This window comes from Falco biarmicus, chromosome 8 (genome assembly GCF_023638135.1).
Source record: "Falco biarmicus isolate bFalBia1 chromosome 8, bFalBia1.pri, whole genome shotgun sequence".
Taxonomy (NCBI): Eukaryota; Metazoa; Chordata; class Aves; order Falconiformes; family Falconidae; genus Falco; species Falco biarmicus.
The window spans coordinates 22197719-22216012 of NC_079295.1; the positions used below are offsets into that span (position 1 = coordinate 22197719).

The 18294-nt window shown below is 36.3% G+C and overlaps 1 protein-coding gene across 11 annotated transcripts in view; it reads right to left on the bottom strand.

Moving 5' to 3' along the window:
- UBR3 (ubiquitin protein ligase E3 component n-recognin 3) overlaps positions 1-18294 on the bottom strand; it is a 117239-nt gene that overhangs the window by 85896 nt on the left and 13049 nt on the right. For 8 of the 11 annotated variants that reach the window (XM_056349954.1, XM_056349946.1, XM_056349945.1 and 5 more), the window contains exons 2-7: positions 15594-15733; positions 15031-15189; positions 13192-13335; positions 12538-12587; positions 7891-7957; positions 3863-3993 (exon numbers count right to left, since the gene is read on the bottom strand). In XM_056349954.1, the coding sequence (XP_056205929.1) occupies positions 3863-3993; positions 7891-7957; positions 12538-12587; positions 13192-13335; positions 15031-15189; positions 15594-15669 (627 nt within the window). In that variant the 5' untranslated portion in view covers positions 15670-15733. Of the gene's footprint in view, positions 1-3862; positions 3994-5464; positions 5591-6382; positions 6490-7890; positions 7958-12537; positions 12588-13191; positions 13336-15030; positions 15190-15593; positions 15734-18294 lie in introns of those variants that run through there. The other 3 variants (XM_056349953.1, XM_056349956.1, XM_056349955.1) reach the window with 3 other exon arrangements.

Here is an 18294-nt window from a genome sequence, read left to right on the forward strand (position 1 = left end):
GTGTCTTCTACATGCAACACCCAGCACAACAGTAGTTATTTTCAGCTAAATCCTTTTTGGAACAACATATTCATGGTATTTGCATGGAGTTAATACAGTATCATTCTGGTATTGCATGGCAGAACAACCCATTATGTAATTTCCTTTAAATTAAAGCTTGATACAACTTTAATCACCAGCAAGGACACTTATGACAAACATCAACACAGTTATGCTACTAATGTTAAGCCTCAGACAGAAACGATGCACCTGATATTTTAAGAAGTCTATGAATGCTGCTAGTAAAAAAAGTATACTTTCTTTATACATTACTTCTTCACACTGTATTATGTTTAAATAGGATTCCCAGATTCTGTGATCTAGGAACTAAGTTTTACTTGTTTTACTCAGCACTCTTAAAGTTGATTGCAAAACATAAAAAAAATATAAAATTATGGCTACTGTAGATTTGCCATCAGTACAGTATAATGATAGAGACTCTGTAATACACTTAAATGAAGACATAAGCATTACTCCTACATTCACTTGGAAGTTAAACAAATACAACCCTTTCCAATTTTGACAGGAAGAAAGTAAACTCATTTCCAGAAGTTAAAATGCTGAAATACTGTGATCCGTATATAAGAACAGGCACAGCAGGTCAAATCAGTCCATCCAGCTCAGTATCCTGTCTTTGAGTGGCCAAAGTTGTATACATAACTAGGGAAAAAACACAGAATGGAGGAAGAATGCAGATACTGACAACACTTCTTTCCAAATACCTATTCAGCTTCCAGCCATTTGGAAGAAGTGGCTTCCTAAGACAGACATGTTTTCTGTATACTTAATTACCTTCACTGACTTACTCTCTATGATCTTGTGCACCTTCTAAATTTCTAGCCTATGGACAAGAAGTTAGTTTTTTCATCTAGATTTTCCTCTTGGTGGCCACTCAACAATCCCAGATCTTTTAGGAGCCTAACATCAACCCCATGGCTCAGTTAGAACTTGCATCTCCCATGTTTAGGATTTCAACATTTAAAAAAAAAAAAAAAAAAAAAAAGTTCTGCCAGGTGAAAGCTGTGCTAAAATTAAGTTTCCAGAATAAAAACTCTTCCACAGAATTTGTATGTCCAGGAGTTAGCAAAGCCCTATTGCTGAAATAGCTGGCTCAATACTCGCTATGGGAGGTGCTTGACGAGGCACAGCATTTCTGATAATTATGTTTGTTGATTCATTCTCTCTACCAGATGCTTTTGCATTTCTCTACTTCCAGTATTCCAGATTTCAGCAAGGTTCTGCTCTTGGATGATTTACATTCTTCCATCAGCTTCCTATTTATTGCCAACCCCTTCTTTGCCTTTTCCTTGGTCACGTGAAGATCAGTTCTATTTCTCTGGCCTTTTGTTTCTCCTCTTGCAGAAACCTTGTCCACACTATACACCTCTAATTTCTTGGAAGTCCTGGTAAATTTATCTTCTGTTTTCTTTTTCTTCACTTCTAAGTTTCCAAGCTTCAAACGTCAGAGACTGCTGGAAAGGATGCCTGAGGTACAAATCCTGTAAGGCAAAACCAACACTGTTTATGTTGTCTCTCTTACATGCAAAAGTGGGGAGGGGAAGAGCTAGTTAACCCAGGGTTTTAGACCACCCCTTTCAACACCTCTTTTTGATACTGAGAATCCTAAAAGAGAAATTTGTTCTCCTATTTAAAAATAAATCTGTGCAACAGAGACTGCTGGTGGCTCACCAACTGCTGCATAGGGCATGGTGGATTCAGTCAGCTCTACTACGTTTATGCTGGAGGTCAGAGATTTCAACAGTGTCACAGTACACACCAATAGCCAGTTCTGTGCTGTTTCTGACTAGCTCACCCAGTTTTATCAGAAAACCAACCCAGCAGAATTCTGCTGATTTAATGAGCTAAATCAGCTCATGAAGAATCAGACAAATTGCACAACACCAGAGACAGAAAATTTAAGACAGTACATGTGGTCTAGATAGGATGGGAGAAAGTAGCAGAAAGCTGAGAGATCACTTGGAACAGTTGAGTTCCAGCCGTTTGAGAATGCAATATCATTAAACAGCAACCAAGCTTTTCCTTCATAAAAGCTAAAGGGAAGCTTGAAAGCAAAAACATTCTTCTAATTCAGTGCAAAATGGTACATTCTCTCTGTACATGTAAAAGCAGAGCCACTTCTTGTGAACTAGCCACAATCCTCATAGATATGTTTAAAATTCATGCATCGTTTATAGTTTTGCAACAAAGCACAGACATCTTGGGGAAAAAATAGTGGTACTGCCTCCCTAGTATTGCTGTGTGATACATTTCCTACTCTGAGATTCCTTACCACTGAAAAATACTTCTTCAACAACAACAGCAATTAAAATAAACACAGATTCTAAAAGATTTCCAATACTTAGGATTCGTGCTAGTAAGAAAGTTTGTGTATAGGAATTACCTGTTTAATCAAACACAATATGAAACTGGTAAAAAAACCCCAAACAAACAAAACCAGGGAACATTTAAATAATCTTTTGTCCAAACAGACAGTATTGGTGGGAAGAAGATGGATTATTTCCAGACAAAGGTGGCAGCCAGCAGAGAAACCAAATATACCATAGTCTCCATTTTGAGTACATAGTGAAGAAAGATTGTGAACATGATGAAAAAAGCCGCTGTGGCTTGTTGTCAAAGGAAAAAAGATCCCATGACCCTTAAAAGTTGTTACTACATGGTATTGTAAAAAGGTAAGCACAGCAACACTTACCAGATTCCTCTGCATGCTGCTAGCAGCTGGGTGTTTTTACAGGCAGGAGTTTAGCTGGCAATGGATCAGGAGAACTGGATATTCACACGGGTCTCGAAATATCAAGAAGAATTCAAGCTTCATGGCAAGGGATCATCAGTTAAGAAGTCCTCACGCCTCCTCATGTATTAGCTGAATCCGAGACCAAGATGAATCTATGCTGGTATCCCAAATCAAAATGGTGTCTTGACATGGACAGAGTATTGCTGGAGGCCCTTATCTTTTTCTTCCTTCCACGTTCATATCCTTTGCTTTGATCCAGCAAGGTTTTAAGGGGGTACGAATACAGGACTGTCCCATTATAAACACATATTTTTGAAGAAATCTGCATGCCTGGATGTCAGGATTTCTTGAACTTTGCCTCCCAGCAGGGATTGAGAAGGTCCAAAATATTTGCATGACGCAAAGGTATGACATGATCAGAGGAAAATGTTAAGCCTGATTGCTATGTATACTAGGTCTTGGGAACATGTAGAGCAAAGAACCAAACCTGGCTGCACATCAAGATTTAAAAGAGGAATATGACATCCAGTCTCCATGACTCCAGGCCAGGAGACACTTGGTATGGACAACTGCAAAATTCTGTAAGGAAGCACATGGAAGGCTGCCAAAATCACCTAGGGCATAGCTGCAGCAAGAACACACACTGCAATGACCCATATGGAGAAACCACTGCCTACTAGAACAGCTGCAATGGGAATGAAGTCACCACAATTATTTACCAGTCATACCACACTACAGAACCATTTAGTGCTGATCCCCATCTTCTAATAAAAACCCAGTTGACAAAGTAAAACAACATAAAACCAAATCCAACAGAGACAAAAAGGAAAAACCAAACCATGAGATCAAAATTTATACTGCTGCTCCAGAATTATCCATCTTGTTTTGTCCACATCTCTCTTCAAATACTATACACTTAAGACTTTGTAGCAAAATACTCAAGCCAAGGTAAAATCATTATTTTACTGCTTATTATTAAAATACAAACATACAACATGGTCTCATGCAAGGCATAATACATACCAAGTACTTGTAAAAGGCATTTAAGTTTGAATGAAATTAGGCAAGTACCTTATAATCTTGATCTGGTAGCATGTTGAGTAAGAAAGTCACCATCTTCTGTGGAAACTCATATTTTATTGTCCAAAATAATAATTCTTCTAAAAAACATTTATGCTTCAAAACATCCATGATAGATTGATCTGCATGAAAGGATGGAGGAGGGGATGTGTAATGTAATAATTATTAAAACTAAAACCAATGACAGTGCAGTTGCACTGTATTATATAAAATTCAGTAACAAAATTTTAAGAACATCTTAATGCACTCTAACTTTTATTTAAAAAAAAAAAAAAAACACTGGGAAAATTAACATGGCCGCCACTGCACAGTGTCAGTCTCTAACACTGAAAAGGACCTCCCAGAGAAGCCTGTGAAAGTTTTCAGTACAGTTCTACCAGAGTCCAGTCTTCATTGATTGCATACCCTACTGTAATAACTCCACTGATTGTAACTGATCACAGCAATCTGCACAGTATTTACACAGCACTTAATTGAGGGGAAATGCTAAGGTAGACTACTACTTAGCTGAAGTTAAAATAGCAAAACAAAACACAATTTATGATTAAGTGATGAGTTCTATCACAACAATTATATTCTGTTTACAAAGCCCTAAACAAGCTAAATAGAAACAATAATGTATCAGTTATTTTTAAAGCAATATATGTACTGATTGACCAACCACAAAGTTGTTGGTTGGTTGGGTTTTTTTAAGATAAAAATTACCATAATCAGACAATCAGGCACTAGGCTCCTGATGGTACCAGAACAGTCAGCCTCATTTTTCCTCATTGAATTCCTGGCCATTCACCCTGGCCCCTTACTCACGCTAACAGTACAACCCTGCAGGGTACCTACATAGGAACCAAGTAAGTTTCCATTCTGTCAGCTGTGTTCTCAAGCAGATCAGTTGCCTGATTGCAAAGCTGCAGAAACTGACCTCCACGAGAATAAACTGTTCATGAAGCTATTGTCTGACAGAGCATAAATCATATGAATTCTGTTTAAAAAAATACTAAAATATAAAAACTCTTTAACGTCATACTTCAAGAGGTTGATTACTTAGAACTACAACAGGTATTGTTCACCCCCACAACATATAAGGACTAAAGAAAATGATAATACTAATAATAATGCTCCTTTATACTTATAAATCAACTAGACCTGAGGATATATCCATACACATAAAATACCATGTTCCGATGGGACTGTATCAAGTGCTCCCATCAGTACAGATTCAAAATCACCTAAGCTCAGTATCATTTGGCCTTGAAGACTTGCCTCTTCACTGAAGTATGACAGCTTTAGGGACTGCACTGGCTAGCTTTGTGCCTATCCTAAGCAGGACAGGTATTTGTGCTTTTCCTAAGCAGGAATTACCTTCATTTTCCACCATTACCAATCAGGCCAAAACACCTCAGGAATTGCAAAAGATCATGAGAAATAATGAATAATTTAAATTTTAGGGATCTCCTCAAGACTCCAGCAAACCACACAAAGAAAATAATATGTTTTATTCAATATATTCTACAAGTGTTGAAACAAAAAATTACCTTCACAGAGTCATGAAAGATATTTTAATGTTAAAATATTTTGTAAAGCATTACACATCACCTACTGCAGCAAACATATGATGATCATTTACGTTCTCTTCCTCGTCTCTTGTTAAGAAATTGCATATGAGATTTTACTGCCCATGAAAGCTTGGTAGCCATGCAGACTGAAGTCCTCTGTCCACAAAACAGACAGCACAGGTTTAGGTACAAGCCAAATGCCCCTGAGTGAGAACACCAGGCATAAAGACAAGTGATACAGCACCTTATCTCTCACTGATGTGCAGCTTTCTCTGACATGTATCGCAGTTGAACAGTGCGTATCAAATTCTTTATGCAGCAGTTTCAGAAAGGGATGGAAGAATATATATCCATTTATACCTGCTCCAGAATTTAAGTAGGCAGAATGCTCTTACCCAACTTGGAAAATTTGTCAAGAACACTGGGACTAATGTTCCCACTCTTGTGAAAAGCACCACATGATTTTAAATTTCTTTTAACAAATAAAAAAAAAATAGTGCCTGTGGGTTTAAAATTGTCTTAAACATCTGGTATTTCAAATAGATGCAGGATGCAAGTTTTAAAACAAATAAAATAAAAAATTCTCTCAGTACTCAGTCCCATACCTGTATCAGTGAACTTCAGCATAAAACCTGTATTTTCTTTAAAGAAACATTTTATTTTTTCCTCATGCCACAAAAGACCCCATAGACTATTGTAAGCGTCCTGCTGGAATATGAGTCTTAGCACTGCAAGATATCCCCAGTATACAAATAACCCTCTATGAAGACAGTACCACTAAAGACCTAGGATGGGACAGGGAGTCTGCTTATATGGAAAAGGTAAATCTGTTTTTATTCAATACTCAGTTTTCTAAAATTTTCTTTTCATACTCTTATTTTATACCCTATTGGACATAAAATATGAATACTGAAAACTTCAGAAAACTATTCAATATTTAATAAAAACAGATACTTACCCTTCCCCCATTGGCAGACTCCCTCCTCTGGGGCTGATATTAGGAGCTATCAACAGCATGAGCACAGTCCATGTTGGGATGCCTCAGAGGGGGAAGACTACAATCCTGGGGGGAAATGAAATGTTGAATTAAAGTATCACTTTCCCTGAAATGCTTCTGTTGACATTGGGTTTCAAATCTGGCAGCTTCTAAACCTGAGCTTCCTTCCTGCCTATTTCCCATAATCAGTTATTATGCATCAGAAACACAGCATTTTTTCTTGTATTACCCGACTCTTAATTTATCTTTTAGACAAGCTAAGAGCCTCTAAAATTCAAGTGTGAGAGCTTTCCTTGGATGTCTCTTAAGTTTCCTGCATTTCTCCAAAACTACCGCCTCTTCCACACAATTATTCTCTGCCACAATCTTTCACACACCATTTCTAAGATCACCTCTTAACGACACCATTGCCAGAAGATTTAATTCTCTGCTTTTCCAGCTTCCCCATCTTTTTTCTTCAATCTGAAACCACTAGAAACAATCAATCTTACTTTCCCGTACTCCTCACAACACCTTCATAACTTTTTACTGACTTCACAAACCTTTGCATTTCAAATTCAAGTTCCAAACCTTCACTCCAAAGCCTTTCCAGAAATTTTATTCCAACTTTCACTACAGTTCTTCCACTCAAATGTTCTTTTCTCAAGGCTTGCAATTTCTCTGTGCTGCCTATGTCAGCCTCCCAATGCTCATATAAAAAAAATAAAGAACACTTTTTTTGGTTGTTATTTAAAAACAGAGTTTAAATATTATTATTATTTAAGCATTTTTTTGCACAAAAACATGTCAAGGACAAGCACAGGATAAGGCTACCTTGTCTCTAGCCTAATGTCATTCTGGAATTAAAACACACAGGATAAGGCCACCTTGCCTCTAGCCTATGGTCATTCTTGAATCAAAACTTGCACTGACCTCAATGCAAGTGCTGCTCAGGTTGGACTAGAAATTGCACAGAGGACTAATTTCAATCTAGGAAAATAATGGAGTGGTTCAAAGGAGACTTCCTTCAAGTATCTCTTCTTGAACATTACTAGAACAGTACAGAAATACCAACCAGAACCAGAGAGAACCATTCTTGCCTGGCTGAGAATAAAATCACACTGTACAGCGGCATAATGAAAAAAGAATTGTTAAGAACAAATACATCAAAAACTTTTTTGCTAGAGCTGTTATTGTGACCTTGCCAGCCACACATTGAAAATGGCATGAATTTTTAGAGGTCAACTTACAACACCAAGGTGACAAAATGACTGGTCAAACAAGAGTCCCAGACAGTGGTACTCACTCAGGGGAAATCGAAGTTGCCAATTACAACAATTTCACTTGCTATTCTTTTTCAGTCTTTGCTATATTTAATACCTGTCACGTGCAGCACTACAGTGCTTGGGAAGTGAACGAGTATCTCTAGATAATTTTTAAGATAGACATAAAGCAAATATGATAAACTGAGATCAGTGCTTTATAAATACCTTTGGTGGTGCTGCTTAGTTTCACTCTCTTGCGCTTGCCCACACCTTGGCTACCATCCTGGTCCTCCTGGGGTAGGGGAAGAGTTTAACAAATTCATAATCGTATATTTAAAATTTTATTGCCAAGAGATGGTATGCTCTCAAAATTCTGGTTTAACTATCAAGTTGAAACAGAAAAGCCCTGAATATACTCTCTTACCAGAAAAATACTTTTATTGTTTACATGAACCATGGACTCTGTGCAACTCATTAGAAAAAACAATTTTTTTAATTGCCTGTCTTCCCCTACAGGCACTGTTATCATCTGCAAGTTCAGACATCTCCATCTATTTATTTTGTAAGGTTACTTGCTTTGATTTCTGAAACTGATTGCTACTAAAATGTTTAACACTAGAAAATTTCTAAATGTTGCACATCCAAGGTTTCACCTTATTCACCTGTAGGGTTTGGAGTTTTTTGTTTCCAAAAAAAAAATCAGCCAACATATTGGCTATTAAAGGTGGCGACACAGACAATTAGCTAGACATTTTCTAATCAATATAAAGATTTGATGCAAGAATTAAGTATTTTTGACACCTTTAAGAGGCCAATTCTAATTGCTGAATTCTAATTACTCATACTTTACAGAATAATGGAAACACTTTACACAGATACTCGTCATCTGAAGCTTTCAAGGCACTCTGCAAACCAAACAGCAATGACTCCAAAATGCAATGCAAAACATCATCACCACCACCTTACAAAATCTAACACTGGGTGTGAAAAAAGAATGTAACAGTACAGGACTATATTAAATGCTGCATGGATCCCTACTAACAATGGTAGTCCTAATGAAACTGTGGAAATAAAGATTCCTACTGGATCTAATAAAATGAGAGATAATTAATGTAGATATCTACTGTTAAAAATAAGTAATCAATATCCTTCTCCTCTAGGCAAATGCCATATTTTACTTCCAAACTTCACTGGAATGATAAAGAACCTAATACTCAAGAAGGGACTATCCTTCCTTGGGGAGCAAGATTATTCATTTTATATCCAAGGACTGACCAAAAGCATGATGTTAATGAAAGGTCTGAATTTTCCTATCCCTTCAGTACCTCCATCTGAAAATTATTTTTAAGACGGACACACATCTGAACTCTTAGGTATCCTGTGGTCTTTGTGAACACACGCTACTTTTGTACTTCAGTCGGGAGCCAGTCACTTCTCAGGATGTCGCTGCTGCCCACTCCCCCATCAGAGGAGCCAAGTACTCTAAAGCAAATATCAAATCTGTTGAGGTATTAATATGAACTGCAGGACTCTGCAATTTAAGTCTCCTGCCCTGAAGAAAAGGGATCTAAATTCCTGTAGCTGCAAAGTTGATAACTGATCAAGAGACTGGGCTCAAGACCTCTTCAGTGATATCAGTTAATCCAGAGAGTTGCTAGAGGGGCCTTAACCAGAAAATAATTTGTGATTAATGTGTTGGATTCTAGCGTCCAACACCACTACTCTGGTAAACAAAATGCATTTCCCCTTCTACAGTATGAGAATGGCTTAAACATATAACAGGCTTCATTGCAACTTTTGAACTGATTTCACTAAAATGAAAAATCAAGTGACTTATGAGAAATATTCTCTTAAGCCTTTTTTCCCCTCAATAACATTACACCATTAGTTTTCATTGCTTCAGTAACATAGGATTAAATCTTAATGTCAAGTGCAGGAGTTTCAACAGCTTTGAGATAGTGATTGCAATGGCACATGGTGTCTGCCAAGCCCAGGGATGAAGAGAATGAGTAAGCAAATGTAGAACACCTTATTTTCACCCATTGGATAATGCTGTGTAAATATACCCAGATAATAGCAAAGATCTATGTAGATTTATTTACTTTACATAATATAATATTCAGCAATATGCCCAAGGTGTGCCACATCTGTTATAAGTTCAGAGAATAAACTTCAATATTACATACTATACATAGATTTTTGTACAATTACATTAAACAGCAATTGGAGTCAATAACTAGGTAATTGAGTAATAAAGCTTTCAGTGCTCATTAAACTACAAGGGCAGCCAAACAGAGCTATCCAATACGAAAAGTTTTGTCAGCGTGGTAAAAGCATTCACAGACTGAGTCTTATTTGATGCCTTGGAGCAAAAAAAATCTTAAATAGGAGGACAGGTTTAGAGGGGGATTTTTTTTTTCTCCTTTTGGACAAAGGAAAAAAAGCTAGTAAGGGAAACTAACGGTGAGTTCTCTCCAAAGTAGCAGAGGAGAGAACACAAATCATTTCAGAAGTAAAGCACAAGTGAGCCAATACTGTTGGAGGGGGCGACAGGAGCAGGGCAGAACAAACCAAAGCAACCCAACACATATCCCAGGACACATCCACCCTTCGGGTTCATTTTTAGCTTAGAACCATCTACTATTGCAGAAGTGAAACTAAATACTGAACTACGCCAAACTTTTCAAGCTATTTAGCTCCCTGCAGGAGCACTGATCTAATTTGTACCTATGTAGGTTTTGTAATTTAGACTTTAATCTGTGAAACAATGCTACCTTTAAGACTTACTTGGTAAGAAAGAACATTAACCTTTCTGGAGTCATCTTAAACACTAGAAGAAAGAAGTCCAGTTGAAAGTGTATTCTTGCCACATATCTTAATTAAAACAGTTTTGCTCTGCCATAAGAAGTGTAATAAGGCATTTTAAAAAAAGGCTTTAAATGCCCTTTGTATCTTAGAGTGGAAGGCAGGGGAGAGGAAGAGAAGTCATAAAAAAGGTAACTTTTTCCTAATTTCACTAGGAAGCATTTCTCTAGTAACATCATTTTCCTAATAAGCACTTCAGCCTTCCACCTGCAGTTTTGTTTTAATTTTTGGATGAAAGGACTGGACTTCCTTTTCAGCAATTCATATTTGTCAAGCAGACCATGATTAAGAAAAAGATTATAAAATAAAAAAATTAACTTTCTTCTGAGATGCCACTAAATGAGGGTTTTCTGGTTTAACAAAAAAAAAAAAAAAAAAAAAATCAGGAAAATTTGACATTATTTTTAATTGCATCCCACACCGTATAAATGTGATTTTACTAAAGATACAACAGGAAAACTCAAAAGTGAAAATATATACTAAAAACATCTACATTTTGAGTGCTTACTGTTTTATCTGCATGTTACCTCTTCATTCTTTTAAAAAATTTTCTCAATACAGATTTCAGAACAGCATCTTATGCTTTTTACAATGTATATTAAAAATGTAATTAATATCTTAAAATTTATTCCATCTATGTCAGTATATGCAGAATTTCTATTTAGAAAAATCACATCTGCAGTAACATCATAAAATACCTACATGTATCTTTATATACTGGAGATGAGAAAGAAAAATGTCTCCAGAAACAAGTATCTTTAACTAACAAAGCGTAATGCAGCTGCTGTAATTCCTCCCTTTTTTAGTGATAAAATATATTTTCCTTGAAAAAAACAATCTTTTCCTGATTTAAAAATTCCTTCTCCCTAAAATACATCTCTGTCTCTACCTCCCTCTTGGACTTCACAAAAGAAATGTCAGTGATATCCAATCTCTCTTCAGACTCCTGACAACTTCAGTTTACTTCCATCTCCTCATTACTTACAAGGGTAAAACAGAAAGAAGCATGCTGAGCCATTTTAAGTTTATTTGAAAATACTACTTCAGGGTACTAACATTAGCTTGAATTGCTGCCTTCTTTCATGGGCCTTAAAAGACTATCAGCAGTCTTTAGCAAGTTGGGGTTTTCTTGTCTGTTTGTCAAGCGATAGTGAAAAAACAACAAGCAATACTTTGAAAAATGCCAAACTATAAATAGCACTGCTGAAAGAGTAACAGATGCTGTTGTGCTCGTGACAGAAGCAAACAGGTCATACAACTGTTTTAGACATACACGAACAATTGTTTTTACTCCAATAGTGATTCACAGGGATTTCAATGTAAGCAAAAGTCCTAAGAAGAACTATCCTAGACATTATTTAAAGCTTGTTACACTACCCTACCAGAATGACTGCTAAGGCTTACCAGTTGAAATTAGATTTTAAATAGTAAGGGGGGGGTGGGGGGGGTGGGAAGAGAATAAATTGGTAAAGTAACTACCAGAATTTAACTCTCCTCATTAAATTCCACTTATTTATTACAGCTGAATCTAACAGAAAATTCCCTCCTTTTTACTCCCACTCAACGTGTTTGGTAAGTAAGGTCAAGTCTACTCATGGGAATTTATCTACAGAGAAATTCTCACTGCTGCTATCACCAGTTCAGCTGGATTCTCAAGTGCCCAAAACTGCTAACACCATTCACAGCATCATATGCTTTAAGTTTGCTTTAATCAATCCCAATTTACTCAACAGTGACTTCTGAACTACCCACACAAGTTTCTTCTACATTACATACATACATAAATTAAACTGAAATAGTATTAGCAAAAGTGAGGATTTTTCAAGAGGTCCTTAGTAAATCAAAGACATGAGATCTATTCCTTTATATCTCCACTATTTCTAATTATTAAAATGGAGAGAATATGTGGTTGATAGAAGAGTTAAGGATTGTGGGATTTAGCTACAAGCATTCTCTCCATTTATTATTTGGCTGCAGTTCATTAGAGTCTTTAAAAAACAGTCTCACCTCATCTGAAGAATCCCCTTGTCCTGATGTTGCTGTAGCACCTGCTAAACCTTTTGAAATAAAAAAATTCAGAGATTCCTTTCATAAGTCTTATACTGAAAAGAGAGTATTTTATGATATTTAATGAGCCAGTATGAAATGAAACACTACATCAACTTTCTTTAAAAGATACACAGCAGTGGACTGAGAAGTTGGAGTAAGATTTCCAAGCAATACAAAATTAAGGATTTGCAAGTATGTCCCATTGAAGAACTTCAACGTACTGAGTTAACGAAGATGTGTTCTTTCAGAAATTGCAAAAAACTCTGATGGCCTTCAGTGAAAAAAAAAAATCCACAGCACTTTTGTAAGAATAGGTGGCTTAACTTAGTTGCAGTGACAAAATTCCACCACGAGCAATTTCATCTTGCCTACTGAAATTCCACTAATGCTATGACAGAGAAATGATGCTTAGTATATTAGCGACAAGAAGTTAGTATGTTTAGCTTTGTTGACAGAATTAAACTAAGTCCTGTAATTTGGTGGTGCACTAAATAACAGTGATTCCTTAAGTTCAATTAAGGTTTGTTTTTTTAAAAAAATAAACTAAAAGAACAGGTTATATAAAAAGCAGCAATAATCGAGTCTTCTCTTAAAATATTTTTCTACACAAACCTTGAACTGCTAATGTGCTAGTTCCAGCTCCTTGTTCCTGCATACCACATGCAATTTTATCCTCAGGAAATGCCAGACCAGAGCCTTTCAAAGCAATGAGGTACTTCTCATGACTTTTCTTTGCACATGCATTCTCTCCAACACCTTGAATACATATGTAAAACAGCATTAAAGCACGACAACAGCTATTTGGTTCATATACTTCATATTCTATACAAACAATCTAAACAATGGTCCACAATGTTTTAATAAGCTGTACAATTACGAGATGCAGAAGCTAACAAGTTTTTCCAGTTCATGAACTGAAATCCCAAAGACCAGAAACTTTTCCAGTTTTTCACCTCCAACACTGTGTTTTCTTCTAAACTATGCATTTCATTATTATTTTACTAGCACTGCCACCATTAATCCTACAGCAAAAAAAGGATTTTGATATTTCAGAACAGTTGGGTTTGAACAGAAAGGGCAGGGGCCTATGATTTTCAGTGTGAAAAAAATAAAATAACAAAAAAACCAGTAATGGTAATATGCCATACATGATTTCTAATATTTGGAATTTTTCTTTCAAAGTTCAAGTTTTGACAGCTGCAATTAACGGAGACTATTCATAAAAGATATGTTCGTTTTAACTGTTTGATGAAGCAAAGTCACACTGCATGCTCAAGATAGAAAATTTTCCACCAAGCAATGGACTGAAAAAATCCCAACACATTTGTTATGTAAGAAAAAAAAACTTTAGAGAAGCAAATTGCATCAAGTGTTTAAGGAAAAGAAATCATGAAAAAGATGACAGCATCTTTTTAGCTGTCCACCTTTTGCACTGAAAGTCTGAAGGGCAGGGTTTGCTCTAAAATCCCTTTCTTTACTTTCCCTACCTAGAAACTGTATCTACTCAGATGCACACATTCTCCATTCCAAGAGTCCAGATAAGAATGTCTTACTTCCCAATTCTCTCTCCACTTTTTTATCTCAGGAAATCATCACATATAGGAAAAAGAAGTAATTAAATTTCTTCCATTCAAATATTACTGAACAGGAGAGAAAAAGAGGAAGGAAACTGAGTAAAGACAACTGTCCCTGAGACAGCTTTCCTAAGTGTTTCTCCTTTCAAATAAAGATTTGGAGATTGCCTGTTCTTCAACTAGCTGCTACTGAAGCTAGTTATGGCAACTTAAATGTACAGTAATTGCTGTTTGTTTCATACCTATGCAAAGGAAGCACGCAAAGGACCCAAAAAAGACACCTTCTCATCACAAGAAAATAAGATGGAGTTAATTTATACTAGGTGGTTTGAGGTTAATAGTAACTGCCCAGCATTTCAGATTCATTGTGACTTGGTACAGGATGGAATAAAAAACTGGGGGGGAGGGGGTATTTTTAAGAAGAAAAAACACAGAAGTGCAGGACAACCAATGGCCTTTTGCCATTCAGGTCTCTTTCAGTAATCTCTGTGAGAGTAGATCCCAAAATAAGTTAGGCATATTCCACTTTGAATAAGGTTGATATGCCTTAATTGGACATATTAAGCTGCCATGTTCACTTCACTTTGAAGAAAATTGATTTATTATAAAAACTCTTTTGAAACAATGTATCTTTAGACAGTTACCTGGAACACAAAGATAAGAGGGTTGTTCTTATAGGTCTTAATAACAAATGCTTCTAGTCACTCTAGCCCACCCTCTTTCTATCAACAACCAAAAAAATCCTTGAACACATGCATTTTTCTGGGGTTTGATAAGTTAAATAAACCCAGACATAAACTGAAGTGATAAACAAAACTTATGTCCTTAACTTCTTCATAATGTGAAAATGTAATTATTAGAAATGACAAAAACATACCAGAGCTAAGATCTTTGTAGAACTGTTGGCTAGTCAAAACCTGGGTAAGAACTGATCGCATTGCTCCTCCCATTTTGGTCAAGTCTTCTAGAAATGAAACGTGAGGCTCCAAAACCTGGAGGATTTTATGAAGGTCTTTCTCTGATGGCACATCAAGAGCTGAAAACCACATAACAAAAAAATTTTGGTGTAAATTGTAACATAATTGGGTCAAGACCTTCACAAGGCAGAAAACTATCATCACTACAAAATAAATTGATTGATATATTCATAATGCTCTAAAATTCACATGTACAGGTTTCAAATTAATCCTGCTTTCATTTTCTGGAAGAGCTCAAGACAATGTTATGTAACTGTTAAAACATATTTAAGAAGCTCTTTGGCAGAGAACAAAATCGAATCGCCTATCCAGGCAGTAACTTCGTTAGGAAAAGAGGCACAAAATCCAATGATATAAACTATAGATAGCATTCACATATTCATGTACTGTGTCTTCACAGACTGCAAAGCAAGAGATAGCAGCATGGTAAAATATGCTAGATACATGCAAATTTAAAACATACCAGGCTCATTATACCCCTCTCTTAAGTGCTGAATAAGACTAAAGATGAACTGTGGAAGAACTAATTCTGACATCATCAACAAGTCTTTCGGGACACATGGAACATTTGAATTTGACTTAATCCGGTGTCTTTTACAAAACCTATAAAACAGATGAGAAAAATGTTACCCAAGCACAGCTCAGCAGAGTTAACATATACTAAGAAAACCGTTACTTTTTCCTTTTTTCAGAGAGTACACACTTACATTAAAGGTGGTGCAGAAACGGTACTCTGAAATTCCAGCTACTACGTTCAAACCCATTTTGTTTCTGAGTCAGCAAATTGTAAAGGTGTCAATTTTTTTACCCTTCTCAAAGTTCACATATCTAACATTCCAGTTTCTTCCCATACATGTTAGAAGCATCTTCCATTGAACAGTTAGAAGAACACTGAACTTTTCTTTATTAAGACATGCCTCCCAATTTCTTGAACAGCCTAATTGAAAGTAATTGAACTAAACCAGTTCTCCTTTCTGTGAAACAGAGGCTGGCCCAATTCTTCAAGCCCTCATTCAGATAATGAATTTTTAAATGTCTTTTGACATTAATAAAAACAACTTTTTAAAAAACATAAGATTTTGCAGGATCAGTATTTATTTCAAATTTATAGCAACTAAGATTTACTTATCAAAGGAAAACAGAATTGCAAAAATTGTGCAAACTGTTTCAATTAAAAAGAAAAGAAAAGATTTCTTCTTTGGAGAATTCCTGTATGGTACTAGTTGAGGCTTGGCTAATGCACAATGACATGTGGTTGAGCCAAACCCCATTAGAGCAGACAGAATGATTTCCCACTGACTTAACATGAGCCTGACTGGATACTTTTCTGCTCCCAATCTATTTTTAGAAAGGACATTTTCCAACATCAAAGAGTTATTTACCCACATCAAAAAGAAGCTAACAACGAATAAAGAGTGTAAAAACACATCATACAAGAGCAAATTTTACTGGAAAGATTCACTAGATTTTACCAGTGATTTTTCAACAAGGATTTAGAAATTGATTCAGCTTTGTTTGAATATGAAAATTGTTTTCTAAATTTATTCATGTCTTCACTGTATTTGCTATGCCATATTTTCCAGAAAAAGCCTGCTACTTCCTACAACATAAGTCTTTCTTCTTTGAGGACCACTAAAGTATCACCTTCAAGAGAAGGAAATAGAAGAAAGCCACAAAGCAAGTATCTGTATTTAGGGGACGGACGGACAGACACATGCACAAAAAAAACCCAAAACAAGTCCAGCAATTAAGATGGCATCTTCACAAGAATGGCTAGCATCTTCACAAGACTAAAGATTAAGAGCTTCTCCTTTGCTCTTACACATTAGAGATGACGCTTCTTACTAAGAAAAGGTAAATAAGGACAGTACTAGCCAGATGACTTGCAGTTTGTAATACAGCCTGTCCATCCCTGGGGGGGGGAGGGTGGGGGGTGAAGTACCTGACAGAAAGGGCTCAGTGATGACTGACAACTTTCTGTTAATTAATTAACGCACAAATGGATGGTTTTCACTTTTGTCTCATCCACATACAGAAACCTTAACTGCCATAAATCACAAGTCTGGTTTGATCCATGCTGTAATATGGTACCTCATTTATTACCTTAAAGGTATTTGGTTTCCCTTTCACCACTATCCTTATAAGGAGAGATCAAAAGTAAACAAAGACTTAAAAGATACACAATGGAAGAATTACTACGCAGTGTGTTTTAAAATCTTTTATGCCCACCCCCCCCCAGTATATTTTGCATTCAGCCAAAAGATATTCTCACTGGTTATGATCACAAGCTAAGGGAGCCAGGGTAACAAAACTCACACAAAGTCATTTTGAATTGCAGCTTCTGCTAAGCACAAGGCTTCCTTCCACAGAAAATAAAAAGCTCTGCTCCCCAAGAACCCTATGCCAGTGTATCACTTGTGAATCAGCCTACGGATTAATTACCCCAAATTTAATATATCCTGTAGCTGAAGGTTACAAATTACATCTTCTCTTGAGATTCCCAACAAAGCGCTACTGACTAACAAAGTGTGCTATTATTCCTGTATTAATACAGGTTCTGAAAAATCAAGGAAGAACCCATACTCCGTTCACTGTAAGGAAACATCCTTTCACTGTCGTATGCACAAATTACAGCAGTTCTGAACAGGGAATCATTTCTAGATACGAGGCCCTAAACCATAAAGCAGGAATGCCAATATCATTTTACAAGATGAGCCATATTCTATATTTATGGTTCAAAAGCTGCAGTATTAAAGTATTGTCTGAAATCAATATACTATCGTAACTGTTCTTAACTAACAGCTAGAAACATGTACATAGTAAGGATCCCAAAATATGTCCTTACTGACATGACTTGCCACTGGACAAGCTATTGGCCATACTGAATTTCAAGCCAAGAATAAATCTAAGCCACAATGATCCAGAAAGCCAATGCTCAGATTTCATTATTTACAAATCAGGCTGAAAAAATGTTACAGAGCCCAAGTTTGTAATACTCACCCATGGGAGTCTTGTTTTATGCTGAATTACGGAAAACCAATCCTGCCACTGTATGGTACTTCCACAGTCCTGAAATAGTGATACTCTGTTCTACTCAAAACTCTATTGCCTTTAGAGAATGCTGTACAATTCTTCTACAAAAATTGACCAAAATGCCAGACAAT